Genomic DNA, 24,258 nt, shown 5'->3' with positions numbered 1-24,258 from the left:
CAAGCAGGATTTTTTTTTTTAAGCAGTCGTCTCGACACTTTTTCTCCTCCCTCCTGCTCCTCATAAAACTCACCTGTGAGTCTCACGCTGCTCCAGTCGATACCATCATCCAGAAAACACAGCCCGGTCGCCTTGGTGACACAATTAGCGACCACCTTGTCGTCATCAAACCTGGCGCACGATTGGTCGAGCCCGGAGTCGTCTTCCTCGTTTTTGGAGGAGAGCAGCAGGATGCCGACGCCTCCGTTTCCTGCAAACAGCAGACAAGCGTCGCCGTGAAGTCGGATATTATTCTAATTTACTGACATCTATATAAAATAAGAAATCTGATCTCACCGAGGTTGTCAAAGTCGTCCATGTACTCCTGACTGGTGTCGTTTCTATCCAGAGAGGAGGTGGAAGACAGGGACATGTCCTCCAGCGTCTCCCCTAAAATCGACACCTCTGCCTGGGATGCAGGCTCTGCCGGCAGCTCCTCTGCGTCCGGAGCCTCTGGAGTGTTTTCTGGAGGAGGACGAGCAGCTGTTAGAGAGAAACTACAAACAGACAAAAATAAAAAGCTGTGGGTAAAATAAAGAGTTAAAAGCTGAACCTGGGCTGTTTTCTGTCGTCGAAGGCGTCTCTACAGAGTCCTTCCGTCTGCTCAGTCCTTGGTCGTCTACACACTGATTGGCCGTCGTCGCTCGCAGTGGGCTGGACTGCTTGATGAGTGTTGGGCGTGACATCTTGTAGCTGATGCCACTGGGCCTGGAGGTGGGGCTCAGGCTGGGTAGGAGAGGTTTCTTTAAGGCAGATGGAGGCAGGAGGGAGGGGACCCCCGACCTCGCTGAAGGTGGTTTCAGCAGGCTGCCTTTAGGTGGAGCCCTGCTGGTGGAGGGGGACTGAGGGAGGGACGAGGAGGAGGCGGAGGAAGGAGTGAGGGTGGGGGAGGGCTGCCGTCGGACCTGGGTGAGGCTCCGTGAGCGAAAGCGATCGTCTTCAGTGAGCCGGACGGAGACAGCGGAGCCGAGGCTGTCGCTGGAGTACGAGCGGTTGGCTGGAGTCTTCTTCTGGAACGGGGAACCAGCTCGAGATCCAGGACCAGAACCGCCGGCACGAGAGAGGAAACTCTGAGGCCGTCTCAGAGAGCTGCTGGGTCCGGGCCGCGGTTTGGGCCCCGAAACGCCGTTCAGGGCGTGTTTGGCTCCGTTGGTCGGCCCTGATGGACTCAGTTTGTTGGATCTGATTTTGGAAGCAGGAGGCGTGCTGGGGCTGGACTGTGGAGACGGCGATGATGATGATGGCACAGGCAGGCCAAAGCCACGCCCCTTTTCCACAGAGGCTGCTTTTTTGGCGTCACGCTGGGAGTAAAACTGCTGGACGCTGCTGCGATTCCACCCGCCCTTCCCCCGGCTCCACGCCCTCTCCCCATCACCGCCGCCGTCCACCATCAATCCATTTTCTCTCCTCAATTTCACAGAAATCGAACTCGGCACTCGGATAAATCCATTCTGTTTAGCCGAGGACGGGGGCGCCGTTAGGGCGCCGTTGCCCCCTGATGGTCCAGGGTGGTGGTAGAACCCGTTGGTGAGGCGGGTGCCGGCGCTGGCGGCAGCAGCAGCAGCAGCGCTGGTGCTGACAGCGGCGGTGGCGGCGGGAGCCGTCTGAGATCTGGGCCGAGAACCAAACTTGGGCAACCTAGAGACCATGGTGGGCATGGCGGGAGGGTCGACGAGATGAGGGGCTGACATCAAACCCCGCCCACTTCACCATGGAGACACAGAGTCAGAGGATCTGGACAGAAGACAGGAAAAGATGATGTTAAAGGTCACGACCTCAGAAAGGTCAACTGTTCTGAAAACTATTCTTCTAAAACTCTCAGTGATGAAATTTGATTAAATTAAAAAATGTTTTAAATTGTTTTCCAAAGAAAAACAAAAAAGACAAATTTCAGCAGCAAAGTTTGGACATGTGGAGTCAAACGAGTCCTGCGAGGTTCCCTCGGTTAGCTTCACGTGCACTTTGCAGCTTAGTCTGTGTGACACTTGTGTTTCAGTGCAGACCGACAGGCTGCAGGTGGAGCTTTGTTATCACGCAAAGCAAGAACCAGTTCAGAGAACGCTTCCATGTAGAGCTACGAAGGACCTTTACTGGAAAACCTTTCAAACGCCCGTTTGCTGCGGTTTCTCTGAAGCACAACAAAGCAGCTCTCAGCGCAGCGTCTGCAGGCGCTCCTCACTGAGCAGAGCTGCAGGATCAGGACAAAGCTGCAGCAGCCTGGGACACTTTGGTGAGATATAAAAAAAGCCTGGCAGCCCACAGTGGGTGATCACATGATCCCTCTGATGGTAAAGGAAAGCCCGCCTCCATGAGGTCACCATATTCAGTTTCCCATTAAGAGCAAACTTTTCTCCTGGTTTAAAGAAAGTTTCTGAGGAAGAATCACGACAGAAGGTTCAGGGATTGAACTTTACAGGCTCGAGTGACACTGTGGAGCTGTGCTGTGGAACTTTATTCATAAAGCACATTTAATAACAACAAAATGTTGGCCAAAGTGCTGTACAAAGATTTAAAAAAGTAAAAGATTACACAGTAAGAAATAAGATCAATAACAAATACGTGGATGATGACTGGGTGGATAGATGGGTAACTCTCACGCGGTGCTGTGGCACAGCAGAGCTTTCAGACACCCTGATTACAGACTGCAGGTTTGAACGGCAACGTTACAGGAAGAAGCCTCCGAGCCTCGATGTGGGTTCAGTCCTGATGGAGGTGAGATGGACGCATGTTTATTCCAAACGTGTATTTTTAGCCTTCCCGCCCCCCCTCCTGGCCCCCGCTGAGCCCACAGATATGTTGGTATTCATAACACCAACCGTTCCCTCTGACTCTCCAGAAACAGTCGCTGAAAGTGGTCGTCTGAGTTTCTGCTGGTCGCTCTGCTCCACAGCAGCTACGTGATAGGCTGCTTTTATAGCATTAGCATTGTTAGCTTGACATGACACCATCTGTGACGCGCGTGCAGAAACACGGAGCTGCACGTGTGTCGTGCACTGACAGCGTGAAGATAAACCAGCGTCCAAAACTTGTTTTTTGCAAACAATTCAGTTTCTGAAATCTGCAGAGCTCAGTTTGTGATCCTTATTTTTTAATATGTTTCCACCTGCGAGGCTCGCTGTATTATAAATAAAAGCTATTGTGTGTTTTTTTCAAACAAAGTGAAAAATGGATTTAACTGTAGATACGTGTTAGTGCTGCAGGACTGTTTAAATGAACAACTCCTTGTTGTGTTTTCATTCATGTTTTGAGGCCATAATAAACTGTTATTACTGTCGGTCACCTGCAGTACCTTCTCGGCCCATCAGGGGTCCCCGGCCTACACTTTGGGATTAGTCCTTGACGTGGGTAGAACAATAAACCAGCTAAGTTTAAGAGTTTGCTGAAGTTTGCTTGCTAACAAACATGTTGGCAGGTTTTAAATCCCAGTCAGCATCCACAGCTGAGCCCAGACTGAACCTGCTGAACAAAGACAACAGTTTCATTCATTTTGGTGATGATGATGCATGCTGCAAATTTCCAGAAGTTTCTCAGCACCAATGACGTCAGCTACCCCGATGAAATATAATGAAGGTGTGAAGCCGACAGGCCCCGCCCTCCTGCAGAGAGCCGAGCTGCGGCGTCTGCACAGAAACTAAATTACAGCCCTGAGGGAGCGGAAAAATCCGGAGAGGAGCAGCTCTGACTCCTGCCAGTGATTAACAGCTGAAACATGTGGCAGCTGATCGCTCTGCAGCTTCAGCGCCGCCGGCTCGTGTGTGTGTGCGTGTGTGTGCGTGTGTGTGTGTGTGTGTGTGTGTGTTTGGGCTGGCGTGGAGATAATGCTTAAATGCACTCCGCCCCTAATAAAAACAGTCTGCTGTTCCTGCACACAGACACACATTAATGGTATGCCACACCCATCTCTCACACACACACACACACACACAGGTAAGACTGCATGCAAATCCAGAGGCCGGGAAGCTGCAGGGACACAAACCTGCGACCTGCTGCTGCAAGACTTCATGCAGCAGCAGGTCGCAGGTTTGTGTCCCTGGTTGCAGAAGTTCATAAAACCACAGCGACAAGAGTTCAGTACACATAACTCAAATGTGTCAACACACACACACGAGTGCATGTGAGTAATTCCCACAGACACAGACATGTGACCACAGGGTGTAGCCTCACTGGTTCCTGCATCTTAATTAAGTTTAGGAGACTCTCGTTTCAACTGGAAAGGAATGCAGAGCAAACACGGAGTCAGCACTCAGAGCTCAGGAACGTCACGGTTTTAAATGCTGCAAACACAGACAGCAGCTGCTGTTGCAGAGCTCAAATAATCAAACAAATCATTTATATAGATGAAAAAGTTTAAAAGTGGCTGAACTCTGCTGCAGGCTCTGGATCAGCTGAGCGTGGGACGAGAGGCAGCGGGCGAACCACGGATCACATGGTTACAAATGACTGAACTTTCAAAATAAAGGTCAGGGTGACTGTGTACTACTAGACAAGAAAATAAAACGTAAATAAAACGTCATCACAAATGTGTTGATCAAATTAAAGAAGCAGCAGCAGCTAAATTACTCTTTAAAATGCATGAAAACTTCTGATTTTATAACTTTGTTCTTTGGAAGGAGACGATTCTCTTCACTCTGTCAGGACCCACACACCTGTGTTCCTGAGCCCACACAGCCTCCATCACATGCTGGTGTTGGTCAGACCTCCGAACACTCCTGATCCACCAGTTTATAAGTATCACTGACTCTACATTAGTGTGCATTATAATCACTCTCAAATATCCTTATAGCTCTGAGCTGTTAGATTTGCCCTCTTGGCCTTCAATGGCACTTTTTACTGGGATACATAAAGACGCATCAAAGTCACTTTGCACACTGTCACAAGGAAATGACTTGATCTCCTTCGCGAGACACGTTGCACAGATTACAGACCGACGAGTCATTTACAGCCAGTTACTCTGGCGTCGGAGCGAAGCCTCCCTCTCACGTTGCGCTGATGCTAAAACCAGAACAGTCCCTCCGAGCTCGCCCTCAACTCGACTGAGCATCACGAGCTTTTCTGGAGGCCTGAAATCAAACAGCTGATGTGCTTATGGAGGAGCGAGGTAGGTAAGGCGAGACCGCCGAAGAGCTTGTGACTTCAGCGGCCAGCTGCTGGATCATCTGCACGGCCCGAAGGCTCGCCGCGCTTTAGGCCGCGCGGCCACGTGCTTCCCTCACAGTAACAACATTATTCAGCATCAAGTCTCACCTCTAAACTGAGAACATGTTTGCTGTCACTGATGTGAAGAAAGAGATGCTGCAGAAAGCTGACTCACAGCTTCCCATCAAACACTCACAGCTGGTAAAGAACGATGAACTCGGGCACAGCTGGACGTCACCGTCACTGTGGCCAGAGAGCAAAGCGCCTCAGTGAGGCACCATCGTGTATCCGTTCACTTCATCTGTATAGTACTGCATTTATGAGACACTCTTATTTTATCCACAGAATAAAGGTTTATGAATAATTCAGGTAGAAGACTCTGTGCACAGCGCCGCTGTGAGGCAGACTTTCCAACGCTCTCATCATCATCAATGTAAATATAATACTAAATCCACTTTTTCCAGCAGCAGGTTCGCTTTACTGCTTCTGCTTTGAGGATGAATTTCTGTGGGGGAAGTTTAAGTGTGTCATGGTCACGAGTGATGGAAAGGTGGCACATGAGGTCGCCTGGTGGATCAGTGTGGTGTCCACCCACCAGGAGCTCCTCTAAGGGTGCCCTCGCTGCTGTTTGCTGGTTGAGTGCTGCGCTAACGTTAGCATGGGGGTGTAAACAATGGTAACCATGGCTTCCGTTAGCTTGCGAGGTAGTTGAGTTGTGCTCACAAAGGCAAAGCTTGGACTATTACTGTGGAGCTAAAAAAGGTAACCAGGGCAGCGCTGATGTTTTCATCATCTGATGGTAAATAAGTGTGAAAAGGTTAACGTCCAGATTAAGGTCACATGATTCATGTGCTGCTTCAGCTGCAGGCTGGTGAGATTAGGGATGAAGACCGATTAACTGTTCAGGTGGGAGTTTTTCTACACTTGTGTCACATTGACTGACACGTAGCCACGTCCTCAAAAACTCCAGTCATGATGATGTCACAAAGCCTGCAGCAGTACTGTCCTCCTGTGTGCGTGTGTGCGTGTGTACGTTTGTATTACCAATGTTGTGGGGACATAAAACTGTCGGTCACTTTGTGGGGACTCGACTTCTCTTTGGTGGACAAAGGACAAATCCACGACTTGAAGCATTGAATGTAAGCTGGTGTAAAGTCCTCTGAAGTGCTGCGAGCAGGACTGAGTGCAGCTGTACTGCAGCAGAAGCACTGCTGCGATACCAAGGACACACAGGAGGAATGAAGACTGATGAACGAGGTCAGGGCAGAATCATAATGAGATCCTCTCTCCTCGCTCTCGTCTGTGTCTGCACACTGTGTCTCTCTCTCTTCATCCTGTGTTATTTATCAGCATCTCTCCATCACTGGGCCTCTTGTTAATTTGGATTCTCTTCAAGTTGAAACTGAGCTGAGCAACAATCCCGACCCACAGAATGTTTGACAGTGTTGTGCTGGCACTGATACTCCGAACACTTCATGGTTCCTGTACAAACATTCATATTAAACATGCCAGAGTTTCAAACAGTGAGCTGTTTATGCTCAGACTGCACACTACTCAAAACACACAACTGTGCACTGCTTGTTCTATTGTTGACTCCGTGTGACCTCAGAGAGGGGATCACTCACAAGCTCCGCCCACCTGATGTTCATATCTCAAGTTTACAAAGAAAAGTCTGTCAGAAGAAAGTTGGATAACAGGGAAGTGCGGTTTTCAGACACAACTGAGTGCAGCAAGGCCCAGCATGAGAGGAAAAAGGCTTATTTCCAACTGTGAATCATGCAAAGCTACCTTCATAGGGTTCAGGAACAAAAACGTGGGGCTGGAAATGAAACACGGGCCCTTTATCACAGTGTTTCACAGTGGTTCCTGAACCTCTGATTTATGACTGATGATTCTCTCAACCATTAGTTCCCATTCAGCAATAACCTTTGTGTCCGAACGGATCAAAACGAGTGCTTATCAATCAAAAACACAGCTGTAGTAGTTTTACATCGTGGTCACTGTCCACAGTCCAGGACACATGTTAGATAACTGAACACACAAGATAAAGACACCGTGCAGCCTATCTGAAGTGGTACATGCTGAACAAACACGGTGCCAAAGTGTCTGCATGTGAGCCGCGACGAGGAAAGTCCAGTCGGTTCCCTCACCTCCTCTCGTGCACTGCACCAACGACCTGCCGCGTCAGCGCTCGCTGGTGTTCCCCGACCTCTCTGCGTGGGTCTTTAAAGCCTCACACATAATCCAGTTTGGTGTCAGGCTGCTGGATGACTTACAGGAGAGATTTAAGCCGGATGAACAAGTGTGTTTAAGATAAGAGAAGCAAACACACGGAGGATAAGTCAGCTCAGAGTGTGAGCGGTGTGGATAAGGCCTCGGCTGTTTGGCTGTGAGCCACAGAGTCCATTTGAATTAATGAATCAAAATCCAGGTGTAAAGTCAACTCGCTGTTTGTTCGTTTGGATAAGAAACGAGTGAACTCTGATTACAGCAGCAAACCTCACAAGAGCAAAGATAAAAACCATTCTCAGCACCAAAAACTACAGACGCCCGTATCCTTCAAATTCCCACACGTAGTGTTAGCAGAGCACAAGTGGACTAATGCACAGTTAAAAGTGGGCTTTGAGAAATACAGCACTCCCTCTGAGGCTGGATTACAGGCAGCTCCACGTTTGCTCCATTGTTCCAGTTTACGTAACTTAATTCACTGCAAACCAGTCGGAACTTTGCACCATTTCAGCTGCAGCTTCCTGTGGGCTCCGTACCAAACGTGCAGCTTTTCCCCCCAAAGACGACGTTTGAGTGCTGAGGTGTCTGCCATCATCGGTGAATCTGAGCTGCTCGTGTTGGAGCTGAAGCCAGTGAATCATGGACCGGCAGTTACCTTCATTCATTTATATAGAAAACAGACTTTGCATGAAAGGAAGTTTTAAAAGTGTCAGTGATGCAAAGCTGTTTCTGGAGGCCCAGGATACGAACACAGAGCTGGAAATGATCTGAGCAGCTCTCCATTAAACTCCGAGTCTGGATCTGAAATCTGCAGAGAAGCCCGAGTGCTGCTTACGTGTCCTGACCTTGACGGCTTTCTTATCGACAGAGCGTATCCATGAAGGATACCGGGGTGATCTGAGCCCGAGACTGACTGTACTGTGCTTATGAGTCACTTTCACTAATGCAGTTCACAGAAGATGAGCCAGAAAACAGAGCTGCTGGGAATCAGCATCCAGCGTTTATCTTCTGAAGCTCCAACAATCAGTGAAACGATCAGAAAAGATATCTGCAGCTACAAACAGGTGCTGAGCGCCTCTGTGAATCCAGACGGATGTGATTAATGGACAGCCGAGACAAACATACTAGAACATACTCAGCTCTGTAACTGAATGGAAAACCGTCAGAGAACGAGAGCACGCACGCTGAGGGCGTAGCTACACTGCGAGGTCTCGTGTCTGAGATGGTTTTAATTCCATATCTGCACAAACTTTGGATGTTACAGAAAAATTATAACTGTGAAGTGAAAATCTAGATGAAACAGCATCTTTTGTTTCCCTTCACCAGCCGCCGCCTCCTCCTTTGACTCCCCCCTGCTCTTACTCCCCCTCCTCTTCCTCTACTGTACGTCCATGCAGCCATGCTCTGAGCTATCGATGTCTTCATGCTCCAGTTCTCCGCTCACTCAGCTGAGAGGAATCGAGGGCTGGCGGCGAGACGGCCAGGAAAGGTCAAACACGTCCATCTTTAACCTCCTAAGACCCGAACTCTTCCACAGCAGCATTTTTAATTTCTCTTTGATATTTAGGCTGATTGGGACCCGATGAATATAAAAACAAATTTGATTTTTTTTTCCCACCTGATTTTTGTTTCTAAGAGAAAAGGAGCCACATACGAGGATATGCGTTTAAAATTTTGATAGAACAGTAGCAGCATAATGTCCTCGTAAGTGGATATCAGGCCCTTGTAGAGCAAAATTGAGTATTTTGGTCTAAATAACCCAAAATGTGACGTCCACATATGTGGACGCAGGTCCTACAACGATTAATCTGAAATCAGTTCAGCCAGGATGCACGCAGCTACTTTACTTATCACTGTGGACCGCTGTCCTGAGCAGGGGGTCCGCTGCAAACAGTCAGTATTGGCATCATCAAATAATCTGGAGATTATAAAGGAATATATTCATTTATGGTTTATCGAAATCCCCAAACCCACCAAAAAGCACCCATGCATGCCACAAACCAAAGAATACTTCATGTATAATGAAGCAGGGCCAAAACTCATCACTGTTTTATACAAATTCAGACATTGGCCAATAACTTCTTAAAGATGAGTTCTGAGTCAGACGTCCGAGAGTCCGGACTCTGCCCGTCTGGGTTTATTTCACAGGAACGACGACCTCGTCGTCTCCTGACAGACGGCGCTCTCTCTCAGATTCTCAGGTGAACGTTTCCGCTCCACGGGGTCAGATTTCATTCACACTCGGAGTGAGAAAGGCCAAAAGCTGCTGGAGCAGAGCTCACAGATGGACCCGCGACACAACAGATGGTGTGGATGCAGCTTGCTGCGTGCACGAAACGTGACACCACAAATCTTTGACAGCAAGTACAAAAAGTCACAAAAAGTAAGACGATCCATTAAAAGGAGAGAATTTTAATGAATCTGCAGCTCCTGCAGCAGGATCATCTTCCATAATCAGTCAATTGTTACTCTCAGCCTGACCAACAAGCACAACAAAAGAAGGTATCGCAGGGTATTTTTCTATTTTACATTGATTACAAGGCTAAACTGAACACATCACATCCCCACCAGCAGCCGGTGGACAAAATATAAAACAGCGGAGTTCCTCAGGGTTCGAGTTTAGGTCCTCTTATTTTTCACGTCATATGGAATCTAAAGACTATAATTAGAGAAATGCTACTTTTACTACACATAACTTGAGTTTCAAAAAACAAAAAGTAAGGTTTACATTTGAATTTTCATTTTATTTTGCAAAGGGTAATAATCTGTACAGTGCAGAACATTATTTAAAGTTTTCCTGTGTTTTGCATGTAACTGTTAGTTACACGGGAAACAAAGCTTCACTTCACTGGCCTGCCTGCATAAACGAATGTGTCAATAAAACCTTCTCTGTAAGATGCTAAAAAACAACACCTCATTCACACGTTACGTTCAGTGCCTGAGTCTGTTATGTAATATTTGACCTATTAAATTGCTTCAAATAACAACAGGAGAGACTGCATGTGAACGCTCTGCCTCTGAGCCTTCTTAAAGATAAAGAGAACTGTGTGCTGCTGTGGAGGGTTTAAAGGCCAGATGTGATGTAACTGCACTCACGAGGACACGCTTGCTGCTGTTGTTACACCAGAAACACTCACAGGTTTATCTGAACTCTGCTGCTGGGGTTCCCCACGTCTGTCCAGGTGAGGAAAAACAGCAGGACATATCTGAGCTCCTCGAGCTTTCAGGAGTCCCACCAGCTGGTGATGAACTACTTCATGTGCATCAACAAAAACTGTAGTTCTTCTAATGTCCACTTGTGGCTCGCTAATAAACACATTTACAGCCTGATATGAATGTAGCTAGCTCTAAAGCTAGTTCTTTATTAAATCTCACTTATTATGCAGGTAGATGGCGGCACAAGTGACTTTAGCTGCTAGCGGTCTGCTAGCCTTTCCTTCTAATGCAATTAGCTGATTAATAATATGGCTGCTGTGAACTCAGAGCGTCCAAGAAGTCCGAGCTCCAGTGTTTTATTATTTGGATGTTGCTGAGCACTAATTAGCAGGTAACTGTGTCTGCGTTACGCTTGCACAGTCTGTAGACGCAGCTTGCTAACCAGGCTAACTAGCATTAGCAAGAAAACAGGGACTCCGCCCTCTTGTCCAAATATGGTCACTTCTGGCTCCAAAAGAACAACAAGAGAAAACATCCGTCCTTTATTTACAGTGGACAGCTGTAAATTTACCAACTGTGCCAAATGAAACTGACCCCAAACAGCAAAGCCTTATGGGTAATGAGGACAGGACTGCTGAGAAGCAGGCAGCGCAGATAAACATGGCAGCCTGATAATCACGTCTGCACGGTTAGAACAATAACAATGCTCCTGAGTTGTAGCTCAGACTCTTTATTTCCACGTCCGTGCGTGCAGATCACCCGAGGACAGATGTTATTGGCTCAGGGCAGACTAACATTACCTCCTCCTCCGCCCTGCCTCCATCACTGAGCACAAAAAAGCTGCACTAATCTTCCAGACATATAAAACCCTGTTTAAGTGACCTACACATCTCAAGCTCATGTGAATTAAACAGACATGACATTTAAACATGAGCCAGACTGTCAATTTGTCGTAAGAAAGCGGCTCTCTAATGAAGCCTGAAGTCAGAGTGAGTCATCGTTTCTCCGTCAGTCCAGGTCACGGTGTGGTTTCTGACTCCTCCTCAGTCAGGATGGCTCCCCATCAAAACAACAGAGCCACATTTAGCCGAGCCGTTTTATTATTCATGGCTGCCGCTCGGATGCAGGCCGTGAGAGTCATCATTCGATCCGCACAGACTCAGCAGCAGGTTTCTTGCAGGCCTGATGTCCACGCTGTTAGCCCAGATACTCGGGCAGTAAAGAAAGAGGCGGGCTCGCACGCATTACTGCGCTCCACGCAGGAAAGATACGAATTTAATAAAACTCTGACCTCATTTACTTTATTATTTTAAAGGCTGTAACATTCATGTGTGTGATGGACAAAAAGCCTGACGTGCAGCTTTGCTGGCTGTTGTTTTGTGAATTATTATTATTATTATTATTATATTTAGCTCATTTTTGATGACAGCTTATTGCTTTGTTTCTATTCATATGCTGCTACCAACTATGCAGCTGTTGGAAAATATTGGAGTTATATGAGGAGTTTAGTCATTTATTGTGTATTTATTTTCCTACATTCACCTAAACCAGTTTAACAACAAATTAACATTATGCACAAAATTTACATTTATTCAAAAATACGAAAAACTGATCAAAACAGCAAAAACTATTTTAAATAATTAGCATTTTAATATGCACATGAATGGAGGCAGGTTGCAGAAGAGCTTCTCTGAACACACAGCACATGAAACAGGGCTGCAGCAGCTGCAGACCCCACTGAGTGGGACCCACTCAGCTGAGAACAGGAAGCTGAGGCTGCGGTTCACAGGCTCAGCACGTTTAACACCAGACGTGGAAACATGGCAACATTCAGATGGTAGGATCAGAACGTGGCGTGAACGTGAGTTCCTGGATCATCCTGCCTTGTGTCAACTATTAACTGCCTGAGGTTCTACCACCTCCACGCAGGCAAACACACAGCAGGAGAGCCCCGCCCGGGTGGCTGTTAGACCAACAAACACACCCTCGTCCAACACAGACACACACGGAGGATGTGTAAACTTTTCCCACAGTTTTCAGTCTGAAGTCACACTGATGACGGTGTCGTGGGATTTCAGGTCTGACTGGTCTCCAGCGGGCGGTGACGGCAGCGAGGATCCAGGAGGAGATTCTCGTCATTTTCATAAACAAATGTGTTTGTGCTGGTCGTTGTTTAAAGCATCGACAGCTTTCTGTGCTCGTCTCTTCAGCTCTTTCAAAAGACTGAAAGAGATATAAAATCTAATGTTAATATTTCAGTATTTTCTCCCCCAAACAGGAAGAGCCCGTCAGAGTCTCCCTCTGAGAAACAACACGTTTCATCTATCTGAAGAAAGCGACTCGTTACTAACTCAACAGGTCCTCTGTGAGCCTGACATGGATCTGTGGAGGGAAACTGATGCTATTTTACTTATTATTACATTCATATTATATAATGAATAATATTTTATTGTACTTTATCATTTATTCTGTTTTCTTTTATTTAGCGTGTGATCATCTGATTTTGTCATTTAATTTTATTACATTTCTTTTAAAACTTTATTTTTTAATCTTTGAATTTTTCTTTTTTGTTTTTATTGTTTTGTTTTATTTTTAGTCGTATTAAAAATAAATAAATATTTATGTTTTGATTGGTTTCTGCTGTTCTCTGACTCGATCTGCGTTTATCGCCTCTGTGTCAATAAAGTTTGATCAGAGAATGTTTCAGTATTTATTAGGAAATATTTACTTCATATTTTTCGGCCACGTTTGATTTAAAAAGTAATTTTTATTTCCCATTAATTTAATTTTAGATTCGTTTTTCATGCTTTTTAATAATATTTTTAAGTCAATTTCCACTTTATTTCCAGACATATATTCTTTTTACTGCTCGTTTTTCAGAGATTGTATTTTCTTCTGTTTTTGGGTTCATTTCTTCTAAGCAGTTAAAAAATGAATTCAATAAATAAAGATTTCTGGCTTCTTGGAGTCAGTCTCACTGATTTTCTTTAAAAGGAATGAATTTTCTACATGAACCCTTCTCATGTCCTGATGTAATTTGTTTCTGCATCAATAACTACACTTACATCACTACATCAGCCTTTGTTTACATGTTCCGTTTCCTCCACGCTCGTCCTCGCCGAGCTCGGCTCACATGATCTGATCAGTGAGGAAGCAGCAGGCAGACACCACCCAGCTAGAGATCCACAGATTCACCAAACATTTCCTGCTGCGGACCTCCATCAGCACAGACGGAGAGGGCATCAGATATCGCTCCAACAAGCTCACAGCGGAGGACGAGGATTGCACAGAGAGACACCGCCATCCGCTGTTAGCATTAGCTTGGCACCAACGCACGACCAGAGCTGTGATTTGAGCTCCGACATGCAGAAGAAAGTTTCCACCAGTGAAACAAAAAGCTCAGATTTCATTTACAAAGATGACACAGGATGATGAGGACTGAGATCAAATCAGAGGTCAGATGTAACGCTGACCTTTGGGGGGAATTCCTTTTAAAAAAATTAAAATTGGAGTTAAATGCTCATTTTCTTTCATTGATACACAACACGTTACAAAATGCTGCCTCAGCAAGCACGATTTTAATCTTTGGGTCGACACCAAGGTGACCTCCATCCAAACCCCAGCAGAGCGGCTCGGCCTCCAACACACACACACAAACTTGTTTTCATCTAACACGGGGACTCCACTATCTTGATTTGCCAGCCCACAGAGGACACTAACTGTGCCATCTGTGCTGAAGGCCTGATGGAAAACATTAGCCTGAGGAAACGACTTTGAAACAGCAAAGTTAAACCTGCTCAGGCTGCAGGTAGGACTACACCTTCCACTTCAATTATTCATCCAACAGTCTGGAAACAATTAATGTTTGATCAGCTGGATCCAAACTCCTCCCTCTGCAGCTCCTTTGTCTTCCTCGGGGGTGAGAGCGGGCTACAGACACAAAAGGCCGGGACCCGTCTATGAAACTAGCTTCTGTTTCATTGGTATGTGAACAAAAACCTGAACAGGAGGCACAAAACTAATGAAAGCACCAGCAGGGCTTCTGTTTTCTGTGCTGTGACTCATCCCCTCTCCGTTATCCGTCGGGCTCTTCGGGGAGAGCCCGAGGGAGAGGGCGAGGAGGAGAAAGGCAGGAATGAAGTCCAGCCGGGTGGAAACGCCACACAGAGAGACAGATGGGCGGACAGACTGGACTCCTGCCATCGGTCTCGGTGTCAGCAGGTTCCCTCAGAGAGCTGCTGAAGCTGGCAGCGAGAGCGCCACAGAGCAGCAGGGGACTCGCCTCTGCAGCTGCTTTCACCTGACTCTGCCGACCAGCCCACATCAGCTCACTTCACAGTACACGCGCTGCCTTTCCTCCATGACTGCAGACTCCGGGGCTCGTGCTCCAGTTTAAGACTCAGGTTAAATGCCCGGATGATGCATTAGACTCTCCGCCGTCCATCACACTCACTGCTGAGGCCTGCTGTACTTTCTCTTCATGCTGACGGGGAAAATCAAACTCCATGTTTCCTCTCCGTGTGCTTTAGCACCGAGCAGTCAATAAATCATCACCATCACACACGTCTGGATCCACTGAATGAAACTTACTCAGAAAGGGGAAGCTGAACCTGTCCATGTTATTAACTTAGTGCTTGCAGCTCGTTAGGAGGCAGAACTTGAGCTTAAAGTAAATAAACAAATGTGTGATTTATAAATGAATTCAACTTGACATTTCATTCCTACAATAAACTGGAATCGAGCCCAAGTTTGGTGACTTCACCTCAGCGGTCTGTTCTGTGCCTGAATCTGATTGGCTGTTATGACTCCCACATCAGCTGCTGATTGGCTCTTTGTAGGCAAGCGTTTACCCAACTGATCAATAAAAGAAATCAGCTGAGCATTGATTAACTGAATAATCAATTAGTCCAATAAAGTAGCCAGTAATGATTCACAGAGACGGTTTGCTGCAGTAAAAACATCTGATGTTTTATAAACAGCACACTAATCAATCAGCTGATCTGAGTAATACAGCGAGCAGTTATGTTATTACCAGGTTAGTTTAACCAGTAATGATAACTGCTGTGTGACGTCAGGCTCTTAGAAACAACACCAAACTAAAGTTTCACCGTCCTGTGAGACTTTCTGAGCTGTGTGAGTGATTGCTTCACCGGAAAGAGACCGACTGATCGATTAATTGTTCGATCAGTTCATTAAAATAAACTGTCTCAAGTCTCGTTATCTTTAGGACAAAATGATCAAAAACAACCCGTAACCTTTTCTGACGTCAGATAAGTTACACACCTGACCAGCTGACAGAAAATCTAAGTAATTAATCGATTGTGAAACAGATCTTCTGTCTGACCCTCAGGTCTCTCTCTCTCACACACACACACACACACAGCCTGGACGTGGGGTGTGTGTGTGCGTCCTCTCAGCAGATGTTTCCTCACACTCACCTGCGAACCACTCGGAGCATCTGACGCCGAAATGCGGAAATATGCAGCTCGGCTGGATGAAGACAGCCGAGCTGCAATGGGGCTGTGAGCCGGGCTGTGCCGAGGTAATATCCGACCGCTGGCGGTGTGCTGGAGGCCGGGCGGCGGTAAGAGTCCCGGTAAACGGCGCTGAGCTGTGGGGCCTGTGGATGCTCCTCCCGGGCTCGGCGGGTCTCGCGCTGCCGACGATCACCTCCGCGCGCCCTGACGGAGAGGAGACGCTAACGTGAACGCCTTTTGTCCGCGTGCAGTCTGTTTGTGCCGCACATGCTCAGAGCTCGAGCCGCTGCTGCTGAATCATCCACACACGCGCGTGCACGCGGACAGCGCTTGCGCGAGGCACAGCTGACTCTGACGTCACGCGGACGCTGTAAACAAAACCCTTTCGTGGCCGGTGTTCCAGATCTACTGGCGTTTAGATCTACTGGCGTTTAGATCTACTGGCGTTTAGATCTACTGGCGTTTAGATCTACTGGCGTTGGTGGAACAGATGTGTGGCAGTTTCAGTATATAACGTTTCAGGAGCTGCTACCGACAAACCAGCAAAAAACCGCCAAATGTGTCACCTGTGACACTTGTGAGGTTGTCTCAAACACACTCCGTCCGTCGTGATGCTGTTGAACAACAAAATGTTTAAAAATGTCGCGAGTTTACCTGGTGATATCCTCACGCGCGACGCGATCGCGAAAACAGCAAACAATTAACACCACGCCGATGTTGTTCACAGGACAGCAAGAGTAAAGCGAGCAGTTTGCTTTGTGCACTAACATGGACTCGAGTCAACCAGCGCCCCCTCTGGCCAAGTGCCACAGCCTACAGCCAGATCAGCCTGACACACATCTGCACAACACGTTTGTACCTTTCAATTGTGTCCGTTTGTGCGTCGTGCAAATAAGCCTTTGAAATGATTGAAATGATATCATGTATTTTTTTTATTGGCCTACATTTGTACAAAATTCCAAATTATATACACAAAGTCATAGAAATCACCACTCCAATTGGTCATCATGATTTTGATATTCTCTTTTTCCATGACAATGAAACACGCCTTGGACAAATATGACACATCAATATTTCATTAGTGTTGTCACATCACATCCTGTAAGCAGAGTCTGCCTGTGTCCTTTATATATCTGTCTCTATACAGTCTGTATAAGTGTGGTTAATCTAATAAACATGTGTAAGGAGATGGCAGTTACTGTGAATGTACAGCAGGTGATCAGTAATAAACAGTCAGACAATGACTCTAACGATCTCATTCAGTCTTGCAGATTGAATGCACCTTCTGTGGAAAGTGGTACCACACAGTGTGTGTGGACTTCCCCTGTGCAGAAGGCGACTACAAATGTTGTGGGTGCTAAATAAACAGAAAAAATGATCCCTGTTGTCTTTGCTTACTGATTGTTTTCAGTGTTGACAATCCACATTGCTGGGATTGCATCTTTCAACATGTTGGTGAGTAGATGTACCAGGGGTTAGTGCAGCCACTCAGCCTCTACTCACTGTGATCATAGCAGCAGGTGCAGATGTGTCAGTAGGCTGTGGTACTTGGCCACAGGTGGCAGCAGTGGACTGACCTCCACTGGAGACTGCTCCAGCTGTGTGATAGTGGATCTGCTACAAATTGAAGCTCATAAGCAAGTTTTGGAAATGAACCCTTGTATTATGTTGAAAAACAAAAAAGTGACATTGATTTTGTTGCGGTCATTTTGACCCGTACTGTGTAAATCCACTCAGAATTATCAAAAACCTGCACTAAAACAATAGAAACTTTAGAAACAGGAACCTTCCCAACTAAGATTTAAAACAAACAATTTCTACGTCTCCTCCAGAGTCAACAACAGATGACAAACCAAGCGACACACCTGAGTCACTGACTTTCTTAAATCCACTCACTCTGTTTATTTTTAGAGATGCCTGTTACCCACCAGCTGACCGGGCGGTCACTCGGGTTAAACATAATAGAAAAGGCTGAACTGACAATGCTGTGACAGTGACACTATATATATCAGGGGTCCGGAGCCGCGGCTCCTTAGTCCTTATACTGCGGCTCCGCGTGGTTTGGGAAAATAAATTAGAAGTAGGGGAGACCGGGGACAGTTGTAACATTTTTGACATTTCTGTCTGTAAATTGAAGCTCTTTTAAGGTAGTGGATTCAAAATGTAATGCAAAGTATTTACATGTCTCTGCTATTAAATAGTTACTGACAGACACCGAGCAGCCAATCCCAGCACACCAGGGTCCAGCATGGCGCTGAAAGTGTGGCGCTCCATCTCTCAGAAACATGTACAACAGGAAAAGCTGAAAATCAAAAATCATATTAACCACAAACTTTTCAGGTTATTAGCAGCAAACACAGAAATCTGTTTGTGCCATTATGGAAATGTTTCACTCTTTTATAAAACTGCAGCTCTTTCTACCCGATGAACATCAGTCAGCTCAGACTGAAATGTTACATGTGTGAGGCAGACACGTAATAAACACAAGCAGAGAAACCATGTTGCACAGTCACATGATCATGATTATTGCAGCCTGTGTAATGCTCAACCACTGCATCAACAACTTGATTTTCAGCCCAGTGCATGCCTGCAAATCTCACTTATTCCCTGCAGTAATCAGCCATTTACAGGCTGTGAAGTTGGAATTTGCTCCAATCAGAAACTTCTGGAAATAAAGCATATGATGCATAGTGGGTGGGTCCAGCACTGGCAGAAATCAGAGAGAAATATCTTAATAGTAATATGTACAATTAACAAGCACCCTGAATTGGATAATTGAAGAAGTAAAACTTCTTCCAGGCGATGAAGTGCCAGAAATCCAAACTCCATTTGAATATGCAACAGATCTTTGAGATGTTTGTGTTGCCTTCAGATTGCTCTAAACAGTTGTTAGTCTGCACTCAGTCAGTGAAAACTGCTCCACTGTTCCCAATATCAATATGGAGTCTCCATCAGGTTCAGGACTATGTGAAACCTCTTGAGTGTTTATAGCAGCAGCATCAAGGCAACTAAGCAAATCACAAATTTATCCAAGTTTGTGCTCATAAATCAGCAGGATGACACAATGAAACGCTGTCGTCTGCATATAACTTTATATCTGTAATATATTTTAATCTAAGAAGTATAACCAGAATCTGTTATCCAAGCTGAGGTTTTAAGTACAGTCATCTTCCACTTCCCTCACCTATGGTGTGCCACAAGGTTCTGTATTGAGGCCCTTATTATATACATAATGCTGATTCAACGTTTCAGTTATGAAGGTGCTTCTGTCACATTACATTCAGAGCTCTGTGCACTCAAACACGCATCACTATGCTTATGTTTAACATAATGAAGATGTGACTACGACACCTCATTGGTCAGCTTAGTGCCTTCTTTGATAACATTGTTAAATAAACAGAACAAGTGCTCAGTATTGCACCAGCTTCCCCTGTTTGAAGCTTGTGTTCCACATGTAGAAATGTTGCAGCAGCCACAGCAGCAGCAGAGGTGAAAGGTTGCACAGAGAAACAGACAACCACACTTAAGAGCTCTTTGTGACACACACTCTTTCATCTCCAGGAGAAAGCGGCCAGGATTGTGCTCATGCCTCCTTTCATTCGCTCTCTTAGAATAAAATAGATTTGATTCATTTCTTCTGCCTTCATGATATAACAAAGATAATAATGTAAAATCAGTAATTTCTTAGTAAAAAGGATACTGTACTCAAATATACAGACAAGTGTCTAATTACATCTTCCATTAACCTGACCCATATAATTAATCTAGAATAAACATCAGTGGGTTGGCAGTTTGTGGAAGCCACTATATCTGAATACAGTGGAGGGAAAGGACATCTGCCTTGCAACTAATGGTGTTTTACGTATGTGGTGCTAGAGAGCGGAGATGCAATGTGCAAACCAAAGGAGAAAGAAGTCACGGGTGTTTGCGTAAGGTACATTTAGATTCATTCTGCACAGTCATACCCTACATTTTATCCCCTTCACACAAACACAAGGAAAGAGAACGCCACTGGCACCTTATTAAAATGTTGTCTTCATTTAAGTCAGAGCTCTAACACAAAAACACGCTCCCAGGTCAAACACGTGACCCTCTCATCTCTGGAAAGCTGACAAGAGCTAAATAACAGCAGCCAGTTCTACGCTAACATTAGGCTCCAATGCCCTAACAGTCGCTTTCCCGCTGATAAATCGTTCAGCTGCGTCTGAAAGCTGAGGTAAACAGCGGACTGACTGCCTTCTACAGTTGAAATTTAAGGTTGTCTCTGACAGATGAAAATAAGTTATCCTAGCCACTGTAGCCAGGCTTACGCAAATAAGTTTCTGGAGGTAATTCAGTAGAATTCTGCAAGCTGCTGACATCTGTTAAACTTTTACACACTATAGCTTTAATTGTCAGGCCATGGTTTGACTTTGGGATCTGGGGTCTTGGTTGAGTATTTTCAGTACATTTGAGTTATTCTCACCATTTTAAGTCTTGAGTTGTAGTTGCTATAGTGTTGCCTTTCACTTCATTATGCTTTTCATCATCATTCATCCAATGTGACAGAATCACGTGACCTGCAAGACAACCTTTGTGCCCATGCATATCAGCCAGTTTAAAGAAAGTTGTTACCCATCACCTCTGACCGTGATGGTGTCAGGTTCAGCCAGTTAAGGCAGAGTCTGGCTATGCTGAATGTGTAAACGTCAAAGTGTCTAACATTGTCCACAAAAACCTAAAACTGACCTAATGACTGGTTGCCCAGTAAAAGACTGGAGAACAGATTGTTGTTATAGTGCATTTAATGACCACATGATGCATGGAGGCCCAGCTCATCAAGTTGACCTGCAAGAACAAAAAGTCACTACACATGTTTCTCCAAATTTAAGCAAGTTGGTTCGTAACTGTGCCTTACCTCAAACCTTTATCCTTTGAGAATCAACCACTGGGACACTTTCTGGATCGTGTGGCAGCACAGGGCTTAGAGGAAAGGGGCTGTAGACATCGTCAGTGTATTTGGAGTAAGAAAAGGCTTCTCTTCCTCGCTGGTAACCATTGCCGTTCTGGATGATGTAGGATGAAGGCAATGCAGGTGGAGCCATAAACATGCCAAGTGGCACTTGAGAGGTATACCAGGCATTAAAGTCAGGATAGGTCTGAGAGGGCATCCAGTCCTGTGGGTCAAAGGAGGAAGGAGCTCCCCCTGTAGGAGCATTTACCCATGGAAAGCCAGCAAAATATGAGGATCCAGTAAAGCCACCAATACCAACCCTTCCAGAGCCGGAGCCGCCAGCAGATCCAACCCCTCCAGAGCTACTAGCACCGACGCCTGCAGTAACAGAACTGCCAACGTCAACCCCACTAGTACCAGAGCTGCCAACACCAAGCCCTGTAGTAACCGAGGTGTCACGACCAACCCCAGTTGTGCCAACACTTAAAGCACCAGCTCTGCCAGCACCAGAGGCCCAGTCACCAGTATCAACTCTTACAGATCCAGTGCTACCATCCCCACGCAATCCAGTTCCAGGGAACCATCTGACAGCACCAACCCCTCCAGTACCAGGTACCCAGCCAAGGTGGCCCAATCTTCCAGTGCCACCAGACTGACCTGAAAGCAGAAGTTTTTACTGAAACTGAGCTTGTCAAGTTGCAATGAAGCTCTTGCAAATTTTGCTCTGAGTAGCACTGAAAGAAAACCCTTCTATTACTTGGTTTAGCAGACCAAGCTTTTCAGTCAAGTATAAAATTACAGTTTCCTGAGAAAAAAAAAAAAAAAGGGGGGGGGGGGGGTAGTTCAGTTCTGCTACAGCTATATTTCCAAGACTAACTCTTGAGATTAGACAGGAAGACTTACCTTTAACTAAAACAGGCAGGCAAGCACCTCGGCCAAAAAGGAGGAAGCAAATCCAGGAAACCCTGTTAAAGATATAACATGTTTTATATATATTAAAAAAAACAAACTTAAATTACAAAAGAGACATCAAACAGCACAACTAACCTCAGCATAAAGACAAGCACCATGATTAAGGGTCCGCTACAGCAGGCTGGTATCAACACACTGCCAGCTGCTTACAGATCAACTCAGTGTCCATTAACTAGCTAGCAGCAAATGCATGGCTTATATTGGTGCTCAACATGCTGGCAGCTCTCGTTAAATTCATTCACTTCACCTGGTGCTCATCACTCCCCAGTCAATGATGCATTCTTTTGAGCCTGGAATCTGAACAATACCGAACCCCGCACAGGAAAGTTTGACTGCAATAGAGAAGAAAAAACAACAGAACATGTTTTGATGCATTGTCAGAAATATGATGCAGAGAGAAGAATTGATATGCTTGGTGATATGAAAGTGAAACTGGGCTTGGTTGATTTGTTTCATAAGAACTCGAGAAGGGAAAGTTATCAGACCATATTTGGTTTTTATGGCAGACTCATTTGTTTGGGAGGTTTTTAATTTTTAATTTTTTTGTAAAAATTTATTTATTTATTTTGTTAACATTTTGGTTCACATTCCAAACCAGTTGGTGGCAGTATTGCACCGTTTTGCTGTTTGCCAACCACCAATAAATAATTTAAAGAAGAAGACTGAGCTCCTACTTGTAATACTACAGGGTGGGCCATTTATATGGATACAGCGTAATAACAGGGGAATGGTTGGTGATATTAAAGTCCTGTTTGTGGCACATTAGTATATGTGAGGGGGCAAACTCCTCAAGGTGGGCGGTGACCATGGTGGCCATTTAGAAATTGGCCATCTTGGATACAACTTTTGTTTTTGCAATAGGAAGAGGGTCATGTGACACATCACACTTATTGATAATGTCACAAGAAAAACAATGATGTGCTTGGTTTCAACGTAACTTTATTCTTTCATGAGTTATTTACAAGTTTCTCTTTGTTCACAGCCATTGACATGTCGAAGAGGTTAACACGTGAGGAACGGATCGAAATTGTGTTGATATCTGGTGAACGCAGTAACCGGGTCACTGCAGCAGATTTCAATGCAAGACACCCTACGAGACCACCCATCTCCTATGCTATGCTAGATTTTTCCTGCAACAGGGAGATGATTGTGGTTTTTAGTGAACTTTGCTCAGTGGGGAAAATCGCTAGGATTTAGGACATGGATTCAGCTTAACACTTGTAATACGCACTAATACATCTAAAACTTCTGTCCAAAATTTTGGGATTTCTGGACATTCATATAGGCAATGCATCAGTGTACCTTTATCCCCACATTTAACACACATGTCCGGAACGTTAGGGTCAAATTTGTTTAATAATCTTGGGGTGATATATGTCCTAATTTTCCATTTATACTGGATTAGTTTAAATTGGGTGTTTATAGATTGTGTTTGGGCTTTCAAGTAGGCTTTTTGATATTCCGCTGTGGTTATTCTACACTTTAAGTCTTGACACCATTTAAATCTTTTTTTTTTTTTCTGAGGACGTTTGAGAGCTGTCCCTGTGGTTGTTATAAAGACGGGATGTTATACCCTTCTTCAGCTGATGGTTTATTGCTGTGTCCTTTAATGAGTTTAGAGTGGGCAGTGTTAGGGATTTTTGAAATGAAGCTTCTGATCTGTAGAAATTTGAAGAAATGTTTGGTTGGAATGCCAAATTTCCATGTCAAGTCATTAACGCACATTAAGGTGTCCTTGTCAAATAGGTCTGCAACTTTGCACAAACCTCTGGCAGCCCACATTTTAAAACCAGAATCTTTCCAACCAGGGTCAAAGGCCTTATTGCCCCAAATAGGTGAGAATTAGGATAGTGCTCGTGTTTCATTTTTAACCTTAAGTGCATCAAACCAGACAAATGACATTTTTAACAAACTGATTCAATGTATCTTTCAGATCATATACACACACACACACACACATATATATGTGCATACATATACGTGTGTACACACACACACACACACACACACACACACACAATTTGTAGAGTTCAAGACTGGAATTGCCAAGGGTACACAAGATCAGAGACTGCATTTGTTCAAATGTATAAAAATGAATGAGATTCCCCATACCAGATCGGTAAAAGCCTGGGTTAACGATCAGTTCTATTTTTAATACCACCAAATCACAGCTGCCCCAAAGTGCTTAATATTGAAAGTTGAAAACCCTACAACTTCAAGTCAATGCAAGAGTCAGATGATCAAGCACTTTCCAGCAGAATTTTGATGCCTACTTTCAACACTGTATAATAAAGGAGCAAGAAAATCCATGGGATA

At 45.2% G+C, this 24,258-nt stretch overlaps 2 protein-coding genes across 7 annotated transcripts in view; both read right to left on the bottom strand.

Annotated features, from left to right (window-relative positions):
• The window catches only part of LOC113027958 (serine-rich coiled-coil domain-containing protein 2-like), a 46,819-nt gene extending 30,451 nt beyond the window's left edge, over positions 1-16,368 (bottom strand). For 3 of the 5 annotated variants that reach the window (XM_026177825.2, XM_026177824.2, XM_080305278.1), the window contains exons 1-4: positions 15,999-16,368; positions 593-1,773; positions 337-504; positions 74-250 (exon numbers count right to left, since the gene is read on the bottom strand). In XM_026177825.2, the coding sequence (XP_026033610.2) occupies positions 74-250; positions 337-504; positions 593-1,730 (1,483 nt within the window). In that variant the 5' untranslated portion in view covers positions 1,731-1,773; positions 15,999-16,368. Of the gene's footprint in view, positions 1-73; positions 251-336; positions 505-592; positions 1,774-15,150; positions 15,518-15,998 lie in introns of those variants that run through there. The other 2 variants (XM_026177822.2, XM_026177823.2) reach the window with 2 other exon arrangements.
• Positions 16,369-19,747: 3,379 nt separating this feature from the next.
• On the bottom strand, positions 19,748-22,161 carry LOC113027825 (uncharacterized). 2 transcript variants are annotated; one of them, XM_080305277.1, is made up of 5 exons: positions 22,018-22,161; positions 21,874-21,935; positions 21,290-21,627; positions 20,935-21,193; positions 19,748-20,864 (listed from the first exon to the last, which is right to left on the bottom strand). In XM_080305277.1, exons 1-4 carry the CDS (start codon positions 22,038-22,040, stop codon positions 20,936-20,938), a joined length of 681 nt encoding a protein of 226 aa, XP_080161403.1. In that variant the 5' UTR covers positions 22,041-22,161; the 3' UTR covers positions 19,748-20,864; position 20,935. The 2 variants fall into 2 exon arrangements, with proteins under 2 accessions (XP_080161403.1, XP_026033430.2); XM_026177645.2 differs by having other exon boundaries at positions 20,935-21,627; positions 22,018-22,155.
• Positions 22,162-24,258: the final 2,097 nt, after the last annotated feature.

The sequence above is a fragment of the Astatotilapia calliptera genome, chromosome 8, assembly GCF_964374335.1.
Source record: "Astatotilapia calliptera chromosome 8, fAstCal68.1, whole genome shotgun sequence".
Lineage (NCBI taxonomy): Eukaryota > Metazoa > Chordata > Actinopteri > Cichliformes > Cichlidae > Astatotilapia > Astatotilapia calliptera.
The sequence above is the reverse complement of the archived record's forward strand: the minus strand, read 5'-3'. Positions and strand labels throughout refer to the sequence as shown.

Bases quoted from the DNA above. Each gene is read 5' to 3' on its own strand.
- LOC113027825 (XM_026177645.2), bottom strand. From the start codon at position 22,040: ATGGTGCTTGTCTTTATGCTGAG. The intron at 21,936-22,017 runs GTTAGTTGTGCT...TATCTTTAACAG, and splicing joins GTGCTTGTCTTTATGCTGAG to GGTTTCCTGGATTTGCTTCC. The intron at 21,628-21,873 runs GTAAGTCTTCCT...TTCTGCTTTCAG, and splicing joins CCTGCCTGTTTTAGTTAAAG to GTCAGTCTGGTGGCACTGGA.